The sequence below is a fragment of the Eleutherodactylus coqui genome, chromosome 6, assembly GCF_035609145.1.
Source record: "Eleutherodactylus coqui strain aEleCoq1 chromosome 6, aEleCoq1.hap1, whole genome shotgun sequence".
Classification (NCBI taxonomy): domain Eukaryota; kingdom Metazoa; phylum Chordata; class Amphibia; order Anura; family Eleutherodactylidae; genus Eleutherodactylus; species Eleutherodactylus coqui.
Window position 1 is genome coordinate 184,321,058 of NC_089842.1, and position 20,916 is coordinate 184,341,973.

General features: G+C 42.7%; 1 protein-coding gene across 2 annotated transcripts in view; it reads left to right on the forward strand.

The window, feature by feature from the left end:
• Positions 1-274: 274 nt before the first annotated feature.
• The window catches only part of SNX6 (sorting nexin 6), a 32,170-nt gene continuing 11,528 nt past the window's right edge, over positions 275-20,916 (forward strand). The window contains exons 1-12 of one of the 2 annotated variants that reach the window (XM_066608432.1): positions 275-421; positions 523-573; positions 4,133-4,237; positions 7,221-7,331; positions 8,416-8,537; positions 11,419-11,542; positions 13,064-13,159; positions 13,249-13,354; positions 14,671-14,746; positions 15,757-15,796; positions 17,479-17,565; positions 19,791-19,950. In XM_066608432.1, the coding sequence (XP_066464529.1) occupies positions 305-421; positions 523-573; positions 4,133-4,237; positions 7,221-7,331; positions 8,416-8,537; positions 11,419-11,542; positions 13,064-13,159; positions 13,249-13,354; positions 14,671-14,746; positions 15,757-15,796; positions 17,479-17,565; positions 19,791-19,950 (1,195 nt within the window). In that variant the 5' untranslated portion in view covers positions 275-304. The remainder of the gene's footprint in view (positions 422-522; positions 574-4,132; positions 4,238-7,220; positions 7,332-8,415; positions 8,538-11,418; positions 11,543-13,063; positions 13,160-13,248; positions 13,355-14,670; positions 14,747-15,756; positions 15,797-17,478; positions 17,566-19,790; positions 19,951-20,916) is intronic. The other variant, XM_066608433.1, reaches the window with a different exon arrangement.

Below are 20,916 nucleotides of genomic sequence, written 5' to 3' on the forward strand. Positions count from 1 at the left end.
GAGCCAAGCTAGAATGGCTACATTGACATCTGCACTGGGAGCCATATAAGTGGTATGACAGGCCCACGACCTACACGAGGTAAAGCATGCAACCCCTGATAATATCACGACATGTTATGACGATATAATCTGCTGCACTCCCTGGCAACAAGGTACACGGTGCACGGAGCGCGGCCACTTCCGCCCGGCGCGCTAGGCTCGGCATTGTTTATAATCTGCCCTTAACAATCATGGCTCCGACCTTCCCGAACCACGTGATATTCCCAGCCTCCTGGAAGCGGTGGTCGCCGTCCAGCTGCTGTCAATGTATGCCCGCCTCCTGTCACGTGACCCGGCCGCCATCTCTCCTCCTCCCCCCTCCCTCCCCGTCCATCGGTTCGAGCCCGTCCCCTGCCTGGCAGTGACCGTCTCAGCCATGATGGTGAGTAGCGGGGAGAGAGGGCTTCGGCTAGATCCGGCCAGCGGGCTGCGCTCTTGTAACGGAGCGGCGGAGGGCGGTAATGGTGTCTTGTTTCTTTGCAGCAGGAAGGCCTGGATGACGGACCCGACTTCCTGTCAGAGGAGGACAGAGCGGTGAGTGCCCACCTACCCCCTTCCTCCCCAGTGACTGGCAGCCCCTGGGCATTGGCATATGCCATTGTACTGATAGGCTGGTTACTAGAAGACAGTAGTGGCCATATAGATATAGTGAGGGGATGGGCATCACCATATTGTAATGCTACTGCCACAATGCGCCAGTTTATAGTGGCGCTATGACCGGTCCTGCAGGTGTTTACGGATCCCATTCATTTAGCTTCTATTAGTTCTGGTCCTTTAGACAAAAAGAAATGTCTAAAGAAGAAAAATGTGACGTCTCGTCCGCGCTGTCATGTGGGCGTCCGTAAAACGCATGTTTTTGCTTCAAAAAACGGCTGAAAATGTATTGTTTAACAGATCCATAGGCTGCATCTAGCAAACTGCGCATCCGTTTAGTAAGACCTACGTTTCTGTATGTGTTTGTTTAACCCTTGCAGTAGCCGCACTATACGCTGTCGTTTCCACCCACTTGGCGCAGACGTTTTTGTGATCAAATGCATCAAAAGGAAAAAAAAAATGTTAAACTGCAAAATTCTATTAAAAAAAAAAAAGTTTATAGTGAAAAAGGTCTGTGGTTTTCGTATACAAAACGGACGCCAGCGTATCGGACCTGTAGTGGGGCTTTATAAATACGCGCGTTCTTACACTTTACTCTTCACGTACGTTTCTTGCATATTTGTAGCGTACATAAAAGTGTCAGCGTGGCCCTAAAGGGAACTCGCCGCTCCCCACATCAAGTTATGGTGCTGTTAGCGTGGTGGATGTATATATTTCCTTCCTCCGGCGCGGTCCCCGTCTGAAGTCGTCACGCAGCACGGAAATCTCTCTTCGTAATCCCTTCTGCATTCTCCCCTGTACAAGTCTATGGGAGAGCGCTCGCACGGAGCTCTAGAGTCACATTTTCGTGCGCCATGTGAACTTCACCAAAGGACAGTGCGGGATCGCAGGAGCGGGTGAGTAAAAAAAAAAAAATCACTGAGCTCCCTGTCGTAACTTAGTTTATGGCACTTTGGGAACACGACAGGTTCCCCTTAACGTGATCAGAGCCGTAATGTCAGACAACCGTATTGGGGTCCATTAGCTGCACCCCCACTGAGGTAGAGTCATTGGGATGTGACTGTACGGCGTTCAATATCATTTGTGTGACATTCGTGTCTTTTGTTACATTTTATCACCTTCTTATGGCTACTTGCAGACAAGTGCAATATGGGGTTTTGCACTGATATTACAGACGAGGGGCCGGCCGTCTACTGACCTGAACTCTATGCTGCTGTGAGTCGGGGGTGGGTCGTCAGGGCCCCGGCGGATGGGTCAGGATACTCCTCCATGATGCACTTGCTTTTGATTTAGCACTTGTTCGCATGGCAGCATTTTTCGTCCTTTTTTTTTTTTTTACATTGGAGAAATCTAATAGAAAGATTTGCATCTCTTCCATGTGTTTTGACTTACAAATACTGACCTAGTACTGCCATGTGAAAGTGACCTTGTGTACATTTTCTGCCAGCCTGCTGGTGGCGCCAAGTTACACTAAATTAATACGACTAACCCCTTCCGACATGCCTGTACCCCATGCAGTTAGGGGACACGTGCTGTGTATGGAGCGGGCTTGGGATACCTGCACACAGCAGCAGCGATCAGAGATCACTCTGGTCACAGCTGTTAACCCTTTAATACCGTTGTTAGAACTGATCAAGCGGGATTTAAATGTTCAAAACGGCCCGACCATCCCCAAAATGTGCAGTTTTTTTCCCCCCTATTTTGCCCCAAAGGAGTCCAAACGTTCGGCGATCTCCAACACTCCCAGTGAAATGCCGGAGCAGCAGCGCACATGGGCGACCTTCATTCCATTCATGCTGGGACCTTCATGGCCTCCTTTCTTGGAAGATCAGAGGAGGTCCCAGTGGTGCGTCCGCCACCGATCATAGAGGGGTTTCCTATCCTGTGGATGGGGATAATGTTATAACTTGGCACAACCCCTTTAAAGTCTTCTATAACCCCTTCTTGGCCTTGGTGTTGGTTCCATTTGAGCTTTGTTCTGCAGACCTGGGTTATCCGAGGCTGACTACTTTCTGTGGATGCAGTAGCCCATGATGGATGCTAGTTGGTTGCTGTGGGCAACTAGTTCGTTTTTTCCACTGCAGTAGTTTTAATAAATGTTTTTGCAATGCAAAATTTGCAGCATGTCTCATTTTTGGGTAATTCTGCTTAAGAATCACATATATGTCAATTTTATGCGAGTGTGATACATTTTTGCTCCCATAGGGAATAATGGGCGATTTTTATTTTTTTCCCCACGGATGTTTTTTCTGTAAAACGCTTCCCGCTCCCGTAAAAATCAGGGCTTTGCGAGTATGATATGGGTTCGAGTTTCTCCCCTGTAAATGCTGCCTTCAGCAGATACACTCCCATCTTCCATGTAGTTTTAGAAGGTTGTTACATTTTGCAGTGAACCCCAGATTTCGTATTTTTCTACAAATACATTTACTCTCGAGCAGAAGCGGCGTCCTTGACCGTGCGCCTCTGGTGTCCCTGCTCTACATGCTTGGAATGCTGTTCTTGGTTGATCTATTGGTACTTGCGGTTAATTAGTTATCCTTCACAATGAGATTTGGAAGTCTTGTTTGTTCCATTGAAAAGCTAAAAAACACCTAAGAATTGGACCAGTTTTCAGAAATCGCTCAGCATGATAATTAATCAGATTCTGAGCTGTAAAGAAATGCTGCAGGGAAAAATGAAGTGGCCGTTGGGTCCTGTAAAGGGGGTTGGTTTTGTGTTGTACACATGTAATTGCCCTCTGTGAATAAAGAAAAAATTTATGCCGGCAGTTGGAATATTTTGAAAAGTGAATCTACTGCATAGGATATGCCATAAGATTCTGATCAGTGGGTTTCCAACTTCTAGTACCCTGCCGATTGGGACAACAAATGGACCCAGGTCCCTCCGGGCTTTCCCCTGCACAGCAGCGCTCCCAATCGCCCTCTGTGTAGGGGATTGCAACACAGCTCAATACAAGGGGCCATGCTGCAGTCTCCTGGTCAGCGGGTGGTGGGAATGTTAATGTGCTGGGTAACTTTTAAGGGTGATTTCAGACACAGCGTTGTTGGAAAACACACCTGCAGTTTTTTGAGAAAAAAGCCAGAATTGATTAAAAAAGAATTAGAAGTACAAGGGAAGGACCTCTCCTCCTCTCTGCCTGATCCACTCCTGACTTTGGCTCAAAAAAACTGCACCAAAAACTGCAAAAACTTTTTCCAAACAATGCTGTGTGTGAAGCTACCCTAAGAAGTTGGTCAGTAAGTAATGGGAGAAGTGCGAATCAAACAAACAGGTGCTTATGAAATAGGAAATCTGAACAATGGTGACCTGCAGTGACGCTTATTTTAATGTTTGTCTACGTCGTTCTTGCACCTTTGATGTAACCGCGAGCATTGGCTGGGGAAGGTTCCTTGATGGTCTCCTGGGAGTTACTTGCGCTCTGCTCCAAGTCCAGTAATGCATTGGAAGTGACCTACATCATTTCATGCTTTCTAATGATATCAATTTTTCTCTCTTTAAGCCACGGGCAATTAATGTAGATCTGCAGCCTGATGCCACTTTGCAAGTTGATATATCAGACGCATTAAGTGAGAGAGACAAAGTGAAGTTCACTGTGCACACAAAGGTGGGTGCTATTCATCAACTACTCAATATAAACCTGTCCGGTAGCGGCCAGAGAGTCGCCATTGCATCTAATCCTGCATGGTCATAAACCTACATACACTTACTCTAGCTTTGGAATTATTCACAGAAGTATGCCTGTTTTCTGTGTGTGAAAAAAATGACAATTTTAATGTATATGTATGCTTTGTGTGACATTTTTATGCGTTGTGTGTTTGTTTTTTGCATCCGTGTGTCGCACCTTTTTTTTTTTTTTTTTTTCCCCCCCCCCCCTCTAACACGCAAAAGTAAACCCTGGAGGCAGTTGTATTTCTTCAGAATTAACAGTTATCAGTGAAAACTGCAGTGCACACAGATGCCCTTTCTGTGTCCTTTTTTGTTCTGCATGCCCATTGACTTGAATGTGTGACTACCATTCATTAAACTGCATTCGAATAGGACATGCTTTAATTTAATTATATATATATATATTTATTTTTTTAAAATCCAGTCCATGTAATGAAACGCGTGTCTGTATAGCCCCATTGACTGGTGGGCTGGTGTGCTCTCCTTGTGCAGTCAGTTGCAAATGCATACAGCACAAGGATGTAAAATAATCTCTTGGGTAAATAAGTCCTTAGGGCCCTCTTACGTGGGACGGCTGTTGAGCTCTTAAGTGCCTGACAGTTGTCCCAACGATCATCGCTCCTGTGCCTTCACGCAGCAGCCATAACGACGCATTGAACGGAGGTGGAGCGTGCCAGAGATCTCTTCCTGCCGGATTTCATTCCGAATAAATCGGCAAAGCAGTTGTAATGTATAGGACAGAACTAGGAAAAGTTCCCCACTGTGCAGGAGACCATGGAACACCACCTTCCACTTGCCCGTTATTTGGAGAGGGTCGCAGCATAACAAGACGGACATCTAACGATTCCAGGAAGCTGCTTTATTTATAAAGGTCCAGTTTTAATACAGTGCAACGTTTCGGCAGAGTAGAATGCCTTTTTCAAGCTTTGCATTTTAAAGCAGCTTTATGGAAACTCGTTGGCTGTTTGCCTTGTGATGCTCTTGACTCTATATCGGAGTGAACAGGCAGCCGTTCATAGATTAACAACTGCCTGTTTACACAAGTAGATTTATTGGCAGGTCTTTATGCCGAGTCCTGCTGACATTTTAGCGATTGGTGGGGTGTCGGTGGCTAAATCCGCACTGATCGTACGTTTGTCGGGTTCTATCAGTATATTATGAAGGTTCTCTTACTACTAATAATTGCAAATTTCCGGTACAATTCCGGAGTGCCAGCATGCTGTGGGCGTTATCTGTGAACGCCAGAGATGAAGGCTGCTCTCATAAGTCACGTGCTTTGCAAAACTCAGGGTGGTGGCGGTGGTGGTAATTTCCTTACTCTTCACTCCCACTTTTATATCATTAAAAATCTTAATCACTGAACAGCTTACGTTAATAAATGGTATAGTGGAGAATGGCTTTACAATATAATGGGCATATGTGTGTGGGCAGCCGTATACTAATGATTCCATCAATTGGGAAATAAAATAATTATTGGCCTGTCCAGATAACATGAGTATCTTTTGTATGTAAGATTTCTTAGAACAGCAGTTATACAAAGACACTTGTGCACATTTTTTTAATGTACAGAAATGGTGATTCTAAGCATTTTTGTAATTTGTTTTATCAGCCTATTCTGTATATTTTTCATACAAAAACCCTCTTCAGCTACGTGAGGACGGTACTGAGAAATTGGTCTTCAGTTAGCCACCCTAACTGCATAACTGAAGAGAGTGCTCCAGCTGTGCCTGCACTGTTCTCTTTAGTGCAGTCGCAGCTGATCCATATAACATGGTGTTAATAAAAGTTCGCTTTTATTTATTTTCAAATTTACTTGGTCCTCCTGTGCTCCCAAGATGTGTCCCCCAGGGCTAGTGTTAGCGTTCTACCTCCACTGCTCCCTCCTGGGTGCTGTGTAAGGAAAAGCTGATCTGTGCTGCAGACTGCTTCTCCCCTTAACAGCGCCCATTCCCCGCCAGACCCGATGCACTGTCAGGATCTCAGTGCGTCAGGTTGCAACATGCTATACTGTACACCCAATGCACTGAGACCCTGACCGTGCATGAGGTCTAGCAGGAAAGGGGCACTGTGAAGGGGAGAAGCTGTCTGCAGCACAGAACGGCTTCTCCTTACACAGCCCCGGGGGGGTCAGAGCTGCTGAAACCAGTAATAACACCAATACAGGTGGACACCTCTTGGGGGCACAGGAAGATCTAGTAGGTTTAAAAATAAATATAAAGCGAACATTTATTAACACCATGTTATATGGATTAGCTGTGACTGCACTAGAGAGTACAGTGCAGGCACAGCTGGAGTGCCGTCTTTAGCTATGCAGCTACAGTAGCCAGTGAAAAGTCAGATTTTTAAGCACCATCCTCATCTAGCTGTGTAGCTGAAGAGGCTGGTGGTGCAAAATAAAACCTATTGAAAAACTGCATAGAATTGCCTATTCTGTGAATCAAAAAAAAATGTGCAGTTCATCTTTAAGGATGACCTCCTGATATGTCTGCTTAGTAATTAAAATAACAATTCCTTTAGAACTTTGTTTTGTGCCATTCTTCTGTTGTTCCTCCTGGACATGTATGGCTATATTGACAACTGGGTATTGCTATTCTCTTTGTTATCGGTGTTCATCCATTCCCAGTTCTGACGCTGCCGGCATTTGACAGCATCTGCTGTATGAACGAACAATATCCCCCCAATTGTCTATTTAAGTGTACAGATGCTACCGCATTGATTTAATGGGAAATACAAGTATTTACTAAAACGGACACGTCAGGAGAGCCAACGGGTACCCTGTAGTGTTGGACGAGCACCAATATTTTATTGTCAAATTGAAAAAAAAATTAGGACATTCATTAAACTGAAGTTTAGGAATACTTGTTTATCCCCGTACGTATTTACCTCATCAGTTCTCACGCTTTGTATCTTATTGTATTCAGAGTTCACTACCAAACTTCAAGCAGAACGAGTTTTCTGTTGTCAGACAGCATGAGGAATTCATATGGCTTCACGATTCCTTTGTGGAAAATGAGGATTACGCTGGATATATTGTAAGTATTGCTGGACGCAGCCGCTGCCGTTCTTGGCGTGATGCGCATCAATTTATGTAATTGGTTAATAACATATTGCAGAGTGTTATGTAACGTCTAGGTCACCGGATTATAGCGCTCTAGGAGATTGTCTCTTTAATTTGTGTCATTTCATTTGGAAATTACCTTAAGTGTAGAAAGATCAGCCAAGGCCATCTGTGCTGCGGAAATATCGCTAGTGACGGGGTAATTACAGCAACGAAGGGCAGCCATAACATTCTGTATTGTGTGATGGGAAATACGGTGACCCATAGGAATCTACTGTGAGGGTGCCTGTCTAATGCTGGAAACACTCATCATGTAAGTTGTCTCAGATTTTAAGGCTGGGTACCCACGGGACGGAAGTCTCACGGAATGCCCGCAGCGGGACCGCACAGAAATTGCACAAGATTTCCGTAGCGGAAAGGCTGTTTCAAAACCAGCTCCATTTGGTTGAAGAGAGCCCGCAGTGTAAACGTCGATACAGTTGACATGTCGCAGATTTGAATTTCGCACCACACGTCAACTTTCCCGTGGCTTGTCCACAGCGTGTGGACGAGATTTTTGCAAATCTTGTCCACTTTGCTGTTTGGCCTCGGCTTAAGAATGCTGGCGGTGTTTCCATGCGGAAAGCCCGCACGGAAATTCAGCAGCAAATTTCGCTCCACATGAACCCAGCCTAAAATCTTTCCACAATATTTACTACCAAACCATTGCTATAGCTTTTGTACGGCCATTCACACTGTGCAGTGTCTGAAAATGGGAGCCTTTGGGAATGGCCTCTTTACCTGCCGTGCCTCATGGCTAATTCACATGAGCGTGTTTTCAGTCTATGGCCGTTATTGAAACCTCATAATGCCGCCTGCTCAGCTGTTTCCATACTTCTGGCTGCGACATACAGAGGAGTATTCCCATCTCCTCCATGAGGGGCCAACATTCTTAATTTCACATCGTCATGGGTCTGTGCTACTACTTTCAAACTGGATTTAACTTGAAGATGGGAAAGTTTGTAAGTTTCTTCAATTAATTAATTGTCATTTTTGAAAATGTTTTGTTATAAATACAGATCCCACCTGCACCTCCCAGACCTGATTTTGATGCCTCAAGGGAGAAACTGCAAAAACTTGGAGAAGGGGAAGGTTCAATGACCAAGGAAGAGTTTACCAAAATGAAGCAGGAGCTTGAGGCGTAAGTGATTCATTCATTCATTCATTGTTTAATCTAGTGTCTGAGACTGACTAAGAATAATGGTGCAGTCATTACTGCATGTCCATCTTTTTTATCTTACTGGACATTATGGCATAAAACCCTATTTACATGCATTGCTTGTGCAATTTCTGTAGATTCTGTCTGGGTTATGTGTGGACACCTGCCTAAAGCACCAAGAACTAACTTATGGTGCTGTTGGTAAGGTGATAGGAAGCTGGGTGCTGTACTTCTTCATACTTGCCCGCTTCTGGGTGCCAGCTGCAGAAGTCCATGCGCTGGCCTCAAATTTGACTCTTTCCAGAGTCCCATGTGCACCCTCTTCCATAGACTTGTATAGGAGGGTGGAAAAGAGTCAGAATTTTTGCCGGCGCATGGACTTCACAAGCGGACACAGTAGGAAGGAGGGGAGTATGAAATATATAGCACCTGGCTCCCTGTCACCTTGCCTAATGCATCTTCAGTTACTTTATGGTGTTGTAAGCAGGTGTCGGGTTCCCTTTAAGGTGTACCTGCACTTTCAAATGACTTTGGAATAAGCTGCTATGTATATGACAAATAACACCATTTTCCCAGCCATTATGACATTTTTATCCTGCATTTTCCCAGTTTTTTTTTTTTCTCAGCAGCCTGTATGTCTAGTTCTCAGCTGCTGCAGCATGTGTCTGTCAGTGCGTCTCTCCCTTTTACTCCCTCTTTCCACTCCATAGATGTCTATGTACAGCATGAGTCACCCCCACCCCACCCCCTTACTGTTCTCCATTGTATTATCTCTGTTACTAGAGATTGGATCACATGGCAACAGGCAGTGGACAGCAAATTAGAAGGAAGGGAGACCTCTAGTAGTCAGCACTAAAAGAAATATAATTTTGGGTAAATAAAGTGATTTAGCACTTTTGCTAGTTATCACATTAGTCAGCATATTAACACAAGTTGTCTCAGTGTGACCTACACACTATAGAGAACAGAAACCTGATGTGATCGCAGCTCTGCATGCAAATTACTTTGGAACAATAGGTGGCTAGGTGCACACAGGGCTAGTTTCCAGCATAATGTCCGCAGCGGGCATTGTACTGCAGATCAGCTGGGGAATGCCTGCCTCCAAACCCGCACCATTTGGTGTGTGTTTCACCATGAAGTACTGTGCAGAAATGACCTTTACTGGGAGCAGGTAAATTCCGCAGCGGAGACGGCGATACAATTGACATGCCGCAAAAATGAACTCCGCACTACAATTCAATTTTCACACAAGTTTTGTGCAAATTATTTCCGCAGCTTGTGGATGACATTTTCAAAATCTAGCCCACTTTGCCGCTACTGTAAATGCTGTGGAAATTTTAGTAATCTCTGTCAACCATTTTAAAAACCATTCAAATGAAGTCTGCTCCTTTGGTCGGGACACTCATTAGCAGTAAAGCCAGGCTTTCTCTGAGAAAATTAATATGGGGAAATGTAAATTTTTTTATTTTTTTTTAAATTTTATTTATTTATTTTTTTTCAGAAGGGAAATTCTATAGTTAAATATCTATTCTTGTATACCGTTTTTCCTGATAAGCGTCCTTATTAGAACATTAGAACGCTTAGGGAGTTGCAGAATGTTACCTCTATGTTTGCCTTTAAAGGGGTATTCCAATCGTTCAATGTTATGGCATATCACTAGGCTAGGAAGTTCAGCAAGGAATTGCGGTGATCCTGGCGGTTGCACACGCCCTTGCCCCACAAATAGGTCCGTAAGTGATAGCATACCTTAACAATGTGCAATTAATTACTTCAGTGAGGAAACTGATTGTTTTCATGCAAGGTACCAACTAGTTACGGCGCAGACGTATACCCAGGCTTCCAGATGACTTTTCAGAATGAGCTGCCATGTGTGTACATGAGGAATAACACTGTTTCTGGCCATTATATGACTTGTAGCCTGCAATTTTTTGCCACCATTTCTCCTCTATGTAGGCTGTATCTCTAGTTTGGTGGATGGAGACTGCTGTTATGATTTCTTCTTTAGGGCCTACTCAGATGACCGTATATCGGCTGCGTTTTCACTCCGAGCCGATATACGGTGTCCTTGTCTGCAGGGGGGGGGGGGGGATTAAAGAGCCAGGAGCAGGAACTGAGCTCCCGCCCCTCGCCACTATTTGCAATAGGAGGGACGGGGCGGAGCTGAGCTCCGGAACCTAGCTCCGCCCCAGTAACACCCCTCTCATTGCAAGGGGTGGAGAGGGGGCGGGAGCTCAGTTCCTGCTCCTGGCTCTTCCATCCTCCTTCCCCTGCAGACGAGGACACCATATATCGGCTCGGCGTGAAAACCCACATGGCGAAAACTGCAGATCATGTTCCCTGAAACTTTGTTTCACACACATAACATCATAGAGGACATGATACAGCAGTACTAAGCAGTGTAGCTGTGATTTTTTTATTTATTTATTTATTTTTAAGTAGCTGTAACAGTAAATTGCTGTTAGCTTCTGCAGCCATGTCCTGTATAAGAATCTCTCTACCCTCTTTTCATAGACTTCTATGGACAACATTAGTCATCACCCTCTTGACGCTTCCTATGTTTGACTTATCTCTGTTACTTAATGGACTTCACATGACAACAGGCAGTGGACAGCAAATTTAAAAAAGGAAGGGAGACCCCTAGTGTGCATCACTTTAGAGGGATTTTTAGCACAATGTCATTTTAGGTAAATAAAGTGATTTGCACTTTTGCTAGTTATCACACCGGCTGTCCTATTAATACCTTGTCTCATGGTGACCATTTAAGTGTTGGGAAGCAAAAGCAATGGGTCCATGTATCTCCCATGATTATGTGACAGTCCTCTTTCAACTCTTAAGATAAAACATGTTTTTTTTGTGTTTGCAGAGAGTACTTGGCTATTTTCAAGAAAACGGTCGCAATGCATGAAGTGTTCCTGTGCCGTGTGGCAGCTCATCCCATACTTAGAAAAGATTTGAATTTTCATGTCTTTCTGGAATACAACCAGGATGTAAGTTGTTCACTAGAATATATGAGAGGAAATGTATACAAAAGATCTGTCATTCAAAACCATTTGTTAAAAAAACAGCATTATCCATCATATCACTTAACCCCCTGGCGACATCCAACAGCCTGCTCTTGAAAAGCCCACCCGCAATGGGATCACGGGCATTGTTCATCATGGGAGCCTGGAGCCTTGTGAAGGCCCCCATGGCTGCCATTCAAGTGTGCCTATTAAGCCTTGCCTGTGTGCGGGCTTAATAGAATGCCTTCTTAAATACAATAAATAAGAAAGATACAGTAAGTCACAACCTTGTGGAATATTGGGACTTTATTGCAACTTCCTTAACTTATGTCTATTTCAGACATCGAGAACAGCAAGTGCACAAATAATGTCGACTCAATATCCCAACCTAATTTTTAAATATTGATTAACGTTAAAGGGGTTGTCCAGGACTCTGGTATTAAGAAAATGTGTATGGAGAGCAGCATCAAGTAGAAGCTATTTCAGAAAGACATCCTGGAATCTTCAGGGAATCCAAATCCAATTATCTTTATTGAGTTAAAAACTCCATCAGCATGAACAACAAAACTTGCGACGTTTCGTCCTATGCAAAGGACTTTGTCAAGCATGACAAAGTCCTTTGCATAGGACGAAACGTCGCAAGTTTTGTTGTTCATGCTGATGGAGTTTTTAACTCAATAAAGATGATAATTGGATTTGGATTCCCTGAAGATTCCAGGATGTCTTTCTGAAATAGCTTCTACTTGATGCTGCTCTCCATACACATTTTCTCTATGCTGCATTGGGATCTTTGAAGTCCGGATCTCCTAGGTGAGCCTGCATCTACTGGCTTGACGCCATATTCTATCCTTCTCTCCCTATTTGTGAGCCTATTGGGCTGAAGGTGTGCTGCTGAGATCTTTTGTTTTCCCTGGACTCTGGTATTAATGATCTATCTTTAGGATAAGTCACTCATATCAAATTTGTGGGGGTCTGACTCCTAGCACCCCCACCAGCCAGATGTTTGAAGAGGCTGTGGCACTGGGATGAGATCTGCAGCCTCTTTATTGAATGCACACTGTGTAGTGGCTGTGCCTGGTATTTCAGTTTAATCCCATTCATTTGACTAGGCCTGGCCTGCAGAAAAGCCATATTACCACTGAATCACAGGCCTAAGAAATCACAGAACTCACTCTAGCGAAACCTTTTCATTTTAAATACTTTGTGTCCCCCCCTGCATAACAGTAAGGAAATGCTCGGAGGGGGTTTCATCAAGTCACCTCCTCGCCAGTCTGAGGAACACTTGCTTAGAAGCTGCGGCAGCCATTTTTCTTGTAAACCCAGTCTAAATCTGTGGGCTATCCTCCTACTACTGAATAAGGCTAACTAATAGGAGAGGAGCAAAATAAAACTTGAAACGTGTGTGCCTTACATAATTGTTGTTCTCTGAACTATTTACTGATGTTAGGATTGTGTTATTTAAGGCTGGACACATTGAACCTGATAACTGTGTTTTGTATTTTACAGTTAAGTGTCCGAGGGAAAAACAAGAAGGAAAAACTGGAAGATTTCTTTAAAAGCGTAGTGAAATCAGCTGATGGCGTCATTGTTTCTGGTACAAAAGTAAGGCAGAATTATTTTTTCCCCCCACTATTGTTGCACTCAGTATTGTTTAAAACCCCCACTAAATTATGACTTTCCTCTCTTTGAAGGACGTAGATGATTTCTTTGATCATGAGAGGACATTCCTTGTCGAGTATCACAACAGAGTAAAGGATGCAAGTGCAAAGTCTGATAAGATGACAAGATCCCACAAATGCAAGTCCACTGAAACTGTAATTTGTTGCTAATATAACACGACTATTTCCCAGCCGGACAATCGGCTAAAATATTTTTGGATGACCAGTCGAGCTTCCCTGTCTAATCTCTTAGAGTGTTTAAAAAAAAAAAAAATAATAGTAACTTTCTGCATCTCCGTAGCAGTAGTATAATAAAGAGTGCTGGTCCATACAGAACCACCACTTCCTGCAGATAATGTTTAAATTAATCAGTTTGTAACTCCACATCCAAGTATCTGAGCTCCTATGTAGCCAAATCACCATATTTTATCACAAGGATGTTAAGATTAATATAATAATAATAATAATAATCTTTATTTGTATAGCGCCAACTTATTCCGCAGCGCTTAGTGATTAGTGATTATTGACATGGTGGCACAAATTAAAAGGTTTATGCTTAAAGGCCCATTTACACACAATGATTATCGCTCAAAATCCGTTCAAACGATGTCTTTTGAGCGATAATCATTGTGTGTAAATGCTACCATCGTTAGCTTTTCGGACGAACAATGATTTTTAGTTCAGCATAAAAACTATCATTTGGCCAGCCAGCTGATATAGCGGGGACCGCATGCTGTTCTTCTCCGCGGGAGTGCTGATAACATTATTTTCAGCTACTGTCCCACGGGAGAACAATGGAGCTGTATACAGATAACAGACCACGTGCTGTTATCTGCATAGAGGGAATGAAGCTTTATTTACATGCAAATGAAGCTAATAAGCTACTAATAGGCATTAGTTCTCCATCAGTAGTTTTATGCAAAGTCGTCGCTCAAATGGTCCGTCTCCCTATCTTTTGAACAAATTTTGAGCAGTCATCTTTGAGTGTAAATGGGGCTTTAGGCTAATACCCTATTTACACTGACAGATGATCGCTGAAACGGCACTCTGAGTGACAGTTTTGAGCGATCATCTTTGCGTACTTTATAGTAGCTAATTAGCTACTATAGAATATGCAAGCAGAACTGTGGCCACTAATTGAACAATACAGCTGCTTTGCATAAGCACACAGCTGTAGTGTTCTCTGCACTTACAGCCCATGCCCTGCTGTGAATTCACAGGAGGACACAGGCAGAGACCACTTGCTCCACTGATAATAGCTGATTGCTCAATTCTAGCAAGCTACAATTCAGTGATCAATGACTCCTGCACAAAAACTGCACAATGTCATTGCATTTAAACAGGATGAGAATTGCTCAAGAGATTAATTTGAGTGAATCTTGAGCGATTCTCATTGTGTCTAAATCAGCCTTTGTTTTCTTTCCCTCTTCTTTTTTTTTTTTTTGTTGTTTTTAGGTGTTGCTGATGATTATAACAGAATAGGTTCCTCCATGTACACACTGGGAACCCAGGATAACACTGACATATGCAAGTAAGATACCTATGTACATAGAAATCTCTGCAACCTTGGGGGGGGGGGGGGGGGGGGTGTTTTTTTTCTCGTATACAGCAGTTTCCTTAATATAGACAGAAACTTAATTTTTTGACTGCACTTCTGTGTTGAAAAATCTTAAAACTTGCATATTTGCCTTTTTGAGATAACTATAAACTGCTATGCTAGCTGCAAAAATAGAAGCTTTAACATGATTACAATTTTGTGTATAGAATACATTAAATGACCAACCAGCTTTCTATATTAGTACAGAAGCTATCAGGAAATATTATTTTACTGCAAGCAGTGGATTTTTGGAACACATTTCCAGCAGATGCGGATAGAAAATCAACAATGAATAAAATGAAGTTGCCTGGGATGAGCATGGATCTATCCTAAGAGAGAGATAAAAAGGAGATAATATAAGAGCAGACTAAATGGACTGCGTGGGCTTTTTCTGTTGTCCATTTTCTACATTTCTATGTGATTGCAAGGTGAATCGCATAAGTCTGATGTTTCCTGTATAGGCTACAGCTGCTGGGTCTTGGCACACACACACATCATCTCTATATGTGGACAGCTAAGACGGAGATATCTATATCTATATTTTACAACACAGTTTGCTTCAGTAGACCAATTCCCCATGTCTGCCGTCTTTCCCAGATGTATTGTTTAATTCAAAAAGAAAAATGAGTGTCACCGACCGCCCAGCACTGTATGCGGTGCATTAACATTCTTGTCCCAAAATGCAAGAAGTAGTCTTTCAGAGACTTTATTATACCAACGTTGCGCTATTAGAATGTGGAAAACTGACACTCTGCTGGATTTTTGTGTAAGTGTGTTAAAATAGTCTATACACTTCAATAAAAATGATCTTTATGTATCACAAAGAAGCCTACTTAGCCGAACAGTTGGCAATAACACCGTTATCTCATTGTCTGCCTGATTACTGATATGGGGGATATAAAAATGGTTACAATACTCCACTTTTCTTTTTGTCTTTCGTATAGATTTTTCCTAAGGGTGTCCGAATTGTTTGACAAGACCCGTGTACGTATTTCAGTTATCGCTACCACTGTACCAATAATTGCATGAGTATCATTGACTTACAGAGTTGTATTGGGCTGACCTTGACGTACATTTGTGGTAGTGAAAACGGAGGTGTTTTCCCACTGTGATGTGCCAATGTTGTAGACGGTAGCTTCCTTGTTTCTTAAGGTGCACGGAACGACCTGTCGAGCGCAAGATGCCCAACTGGTCGTCCCAGAGATAATCGTTCCAGTGCTTTTTATAGAAGAACGATTATCGCTAGTGAATGGAGGTGGAGCGGGCTGGTGATTCTCCTGGCACAACCCCCTGCATTCACCTAAGCGGGCTGTTGTTTACAAGTGAACGACTGTTTACATGGACTGATTCATCATTTGTTTTGTTTTTTTGCATGCAGAAACTGAACAAACAACGGGATGCGAATGACTTGTTTGTCGTTCAGTCGGCGCATGCATTTACACTGAACAATAATTGTTCAGATTCTCGCTGGATTGTGGGAAATCCAAAATATTATCGGCCCCTGCAAAAGCACCTTTAATCAGAAACATTGGGGCAGACTTACTAATCCTGTCTAATGTGTAGACATTATCAAGGCAGTCTAAAAATGTGCCACATTTATCAGTGAGTCGTATTGACTAATACATTTTGTCTTATGCTAGATACATTTGTCTATCTTTATACCATCGCTTTGTTGGCTTATTTTTGCCATAATTTATCACCTACAATACCAGACAAACATTTGGACATGCCTTTACATTCCATGAGGAGAGTGCGGCCGCAGCGGAATTTAAAAAAATAATGCTGCAAACGGCGAATCCGCGCTGCAGCGCTGGCTTCTGACGGCTTTACCGCGATGGATTCGCCGTCCCTTGTGGATGAGGTTTTTGACAAATCTCGTCCACATGGCTGGCTAATACCAGGATTAGGCGGATTCGCTGTGGCGAAATCTCGGATGGAGTTTCTGCAGCAAATCCAACCTTTGTGAACCCAGCCTTAATATTCTGGTTTAATGCTTTTTTGTTTACTACCTAATTCCATATGTGTTCCTGCATAGTTTTCATGTCTTCAATTTGAATCTACAGTGTTTAGAAAATTAAAAGATAAAAAAAAAAGCTTGGAATGTAAAAGTGTGTCCAAACTCTTGACTGGAACTGTATCTGCAGAATAACTCATAAGTGTCCAATCACTGGGTCCTCCACTGATTGTGGCAATGGCGGTCCTGAATTGATGGGGTGGCAGTCATGTTTGTGCACTATATCCCTGCTTCATTCATTTCTGTGGGTTTATCGTGCGGCACATCTGATGGATTCAGAGAATGGAATTGTTTTTGTTTTTAAACAGCGGCAGCAGGTGGTCTAAAATGGCAATAGGATTGTAAATTCTTGTTGGCATTTGAAAATTCTAGGGTGCATTGGGGACCATTTGGGCCCTGCCTCCTGTTTGTATTTATTTTTTGGCTGCTCTTTGAGCTAATGCCAAAAGTGGATCCAGCGAAAAGGAGAAGTAGAAATCCTTCCTTTAACATGTCTCATATCTTTTGAATCCACTTCTCCAAAAAAAAAAACATGCATCAAAACTGCAATAAAAAAGCGTAAAACATCCTAAAGGTGTATATTTGGTCCCTGGAGAGAAGCAGGTCTTTGCTAGTTTGTCAGTATACTCAATGTTAATCTTACCTTCTCTAGAAAATTGAGGCCCGGATATCAGCTGATGAAGACCTGAAGCTTTCTGATCTTCTCAAATACTATTTAAGGGAATCACAAGCTGCTAAGGTAAATGGATTTGTTCAAACCAGTTTCAATGTAGTCTGTCCAGCTTTACAATGTAATGGCAAGAATACAGTATTTTTACTGCCCAGTATACCTGCAACCTGACAGATCCCTTGGCAGTGGGGTCCATCAGAATCTGCTGTTACCGTTCTAATATGGATACAGCATAGCTGTCGCTGCTACTTTTGTTTGAAATGTATGTAATTTAAAGGATAGACATATCAAAGTGTATGGTGACAAATTGTTTACTCCCGTTATCTAGGAATTCAACAAAATTGCCGCGACCCATCTGGCCTGTGGAAACCTGTCATAGGATGGGAGAATACATCTCTAGACCAGAGGGGGATGAGAGCAGAGCCCAACGCCACACTGTTCATTTCTGTCAGTCCTACTGTACCATTACGTCCAACAGGACCAAACAGGGTGGTGTTCGGACTTGTCCGCTTTCCCCTACAGATGCATTCTCCCAACATGGGACCCACAGTTTGCACAGATGACTGCCATTTTGTTGACTTCCCGGACAATCCCTCCAATATTCATATTCTGCAAGTCCGCAATGCAAATCGCAAGTTTGTAATGTGAAAATGAATTACAGAAGCCTGAATATCGCCCGTGTAAATGCAGCCTATAGGACAAGCATCTGTAAGGAAGATGCAATATTGCACTCAATTTATAGGTGGTTTCCTCTCATAGGTACAACTAAACCTGATCATGTACTTCTGTTCCATTACAACTGGTAACTCACTGGATTAGAATCAAAGGAGCATTTTATGTTTCAACGGTTTCTCTTGAATTAAGATATTAAGGGTGGCAACACTCTGCCGCAGTTTTCCCTCGCAGGGGGGTATAGACTTATCAATATAGAACAGAGTTATCAACCTATTATAAACTTATATAGTATAAATAACAATTAACAAAGCTAAAGTTTTATTCAGCTTACATGGAATAGGGTTACAACGTAGTGTTGTATGTCTCACATATTTTTATGAGAGTGGGAAGGGGGTAAAGGGGTAAAACAGATCTCAATGTCCTCTACCTCCGGTCATGAGTGAGAGATTCGTTGTTCATTAGGTCTCTTTATCATATTTATGGTGGATATTAGTAGGGAATTTTTTTTAAAATTAATATATATACGTAACTAGATGGATCTATCGTGATCTTCTACTTATGTCCTCGTGTAATTATATAGGTTAGGGATATTGGTATGCGCTATCCAAGGACTCCATATCCTCTCGAATTGAGTGGTTGTATCTTGTCGGATGGCAATAAGCTTTTCATTTATAAAGATTCTGTTTATTCGCGTTATGCAGGCTTCGAAGGGTAGTGTAGGTTTTCTCCATTGTTGTGCTATTAGTATGCGAGCAGCCATGGTTATATGTTGGAGTAGCTTGAAGTAAGGGTTGCGCATTCCTGTGGGTTTATTTCCCAGTAATAGGACAAATGGGTCCAGTCCAATGCTTGTCCCCGTTACCGAGGCTATAAGATGAGAGACTCTTTTTCCAGAAGGCTTGGGCTTTTGGGCATGGCCACCATATATGTCTATGAGAGTCCGTATCATTACATCCTCTAAAGCATAGTTGCGAGATCTCCGGATATATGGTATGTAGTCTTTCAGGTACCAGGTACGTTCTGTGTAGTACCTTTAGGGAGGTCTCGGTTAAGGAGGCTTGCCAGCTATTCTTGCTAAGGGTCTCACAGCAGTGGTGCCAGCGGGCTAGTGATAAGGTTGTGTTAAAGTCGGATTCCCACTGTAGCATGCACGGTAGCTTAGAGTCTGATGGTGTGTTATTTAGCATGGCGTAGAAGTGAGACAGGGTACCTGGTTGAGTGGCAAAGGAGCATTTTATAGACAGCCGGACTGTCTTTTTTTTTATTTATTTTTTTATTTTTTTCAATGTTCAAACTCCTTGTAGAAAATCTTTTTCTTTTTTGTCCTTGTAACATAGGTCTTTTCGCAGCCTAACATACTATGTCCATCTAGTTCAGAATATTTTTCCCCATCCCCATCCCTGCCCCAATGTTGATCCAGAGGAAGGCAAAAACCCTGTTGAGGTAAAAGCCAATTTTTCCTTATTTAAGAGAAAAGAAATCCTGCCAGACTCAGCCTAGCAAAGGCAAGGATATGTATAAGCAGCAGCACACCTAAAAGTTTTCTGATTTTTATAAAGTGGAATAAGTATAATTTGGCTATTTTCTGCCTTGTTTCTAATCGTTATCCTTCTTTTCAGGATCTCTTGTACAGAAGATCCCGCTCTTTGGTAGATTATGAAAATGCCAATAAAGCATTAGATAAAGCAAGAGCTAAAAACAAGGATGTGCTGTCAGCGGAAACCACTCAGCAGTTGTGCTGCCAGAAGTTTGAGAAGATCTCCGAATCTGCTAAACAAGGTAAAGTGAATGAAGGATGGATTTATCTTCCCCTCCACAGCCATTATACTGACTAATGTCAGACTGGTCTATGGAGTGCACAAACAATAAGACGTTTGGACTTGATGTCTTTAAGTGGATCTATTCTAAATGGTCGGCAAGTCTTTCTACTCATTACACCAGTCAAAAGGAGGGGAAAAAAATCCTTTTGTGGTTTTTTTGCTGTAAGAATTGCTTAATGACACTTCCCAAGCACAGTGTGTGGTTGTCTGACTCATAAGCATGTGACAATTGCTTTCACTTGTGTCATTGCAGATCATTTTATTTCTCATATCCTAAAAGCTTTTGTAGTGATTTTTAGTTTCAAAGGATTTCGGTTTTTTTAAAGATTGGCTTACAGGGGGCCAAACATGGCTTACAAAAATATTGTATGCCTAGAATAATAGTATATAAAGGGTCGTCAAGAATCCATATCAACTTCCTGGCACATCCAGAGTATTTTGTAGTGATTTTTAGTTAACCTTGTCCGCCTCAAACATGTTCTTGGCTGCTTCCAGCAGAGGGCGCAAAGGCGTCACTGCAACAGTTCAGCTCTCAATGCAGTTATACACCTACTCCAACCAAGGATTTAACTCCTTAGTGCAATATGATGTAAATTAACATCTGGGCAGCGTGGTACCTAATGCACCAGGATGTAAGCTTAACTGAAGCTAAGCCTGTGCCATCTTGCATCAGGAGCCAGCTGTGAGAGATAGCCAGCCTCCTGCTGCAACATTCAAGAACCTTGATCTCTGCTTATAACCCTCTACATGAGTGCTCTTTTTGTGACCTCATTGAACCCCTTGCGATGTAATTGCGAAGAGACGGTGAGTTGCTTTGGCAACATATTGGCGTCTCGGCTTGCAATTTTCTATGATCGCTATTACAAGTGATAAGGCATTGCAGTACAGAAGTCCTGCAATGCCTTATAGCTATAATAGCTGTTGT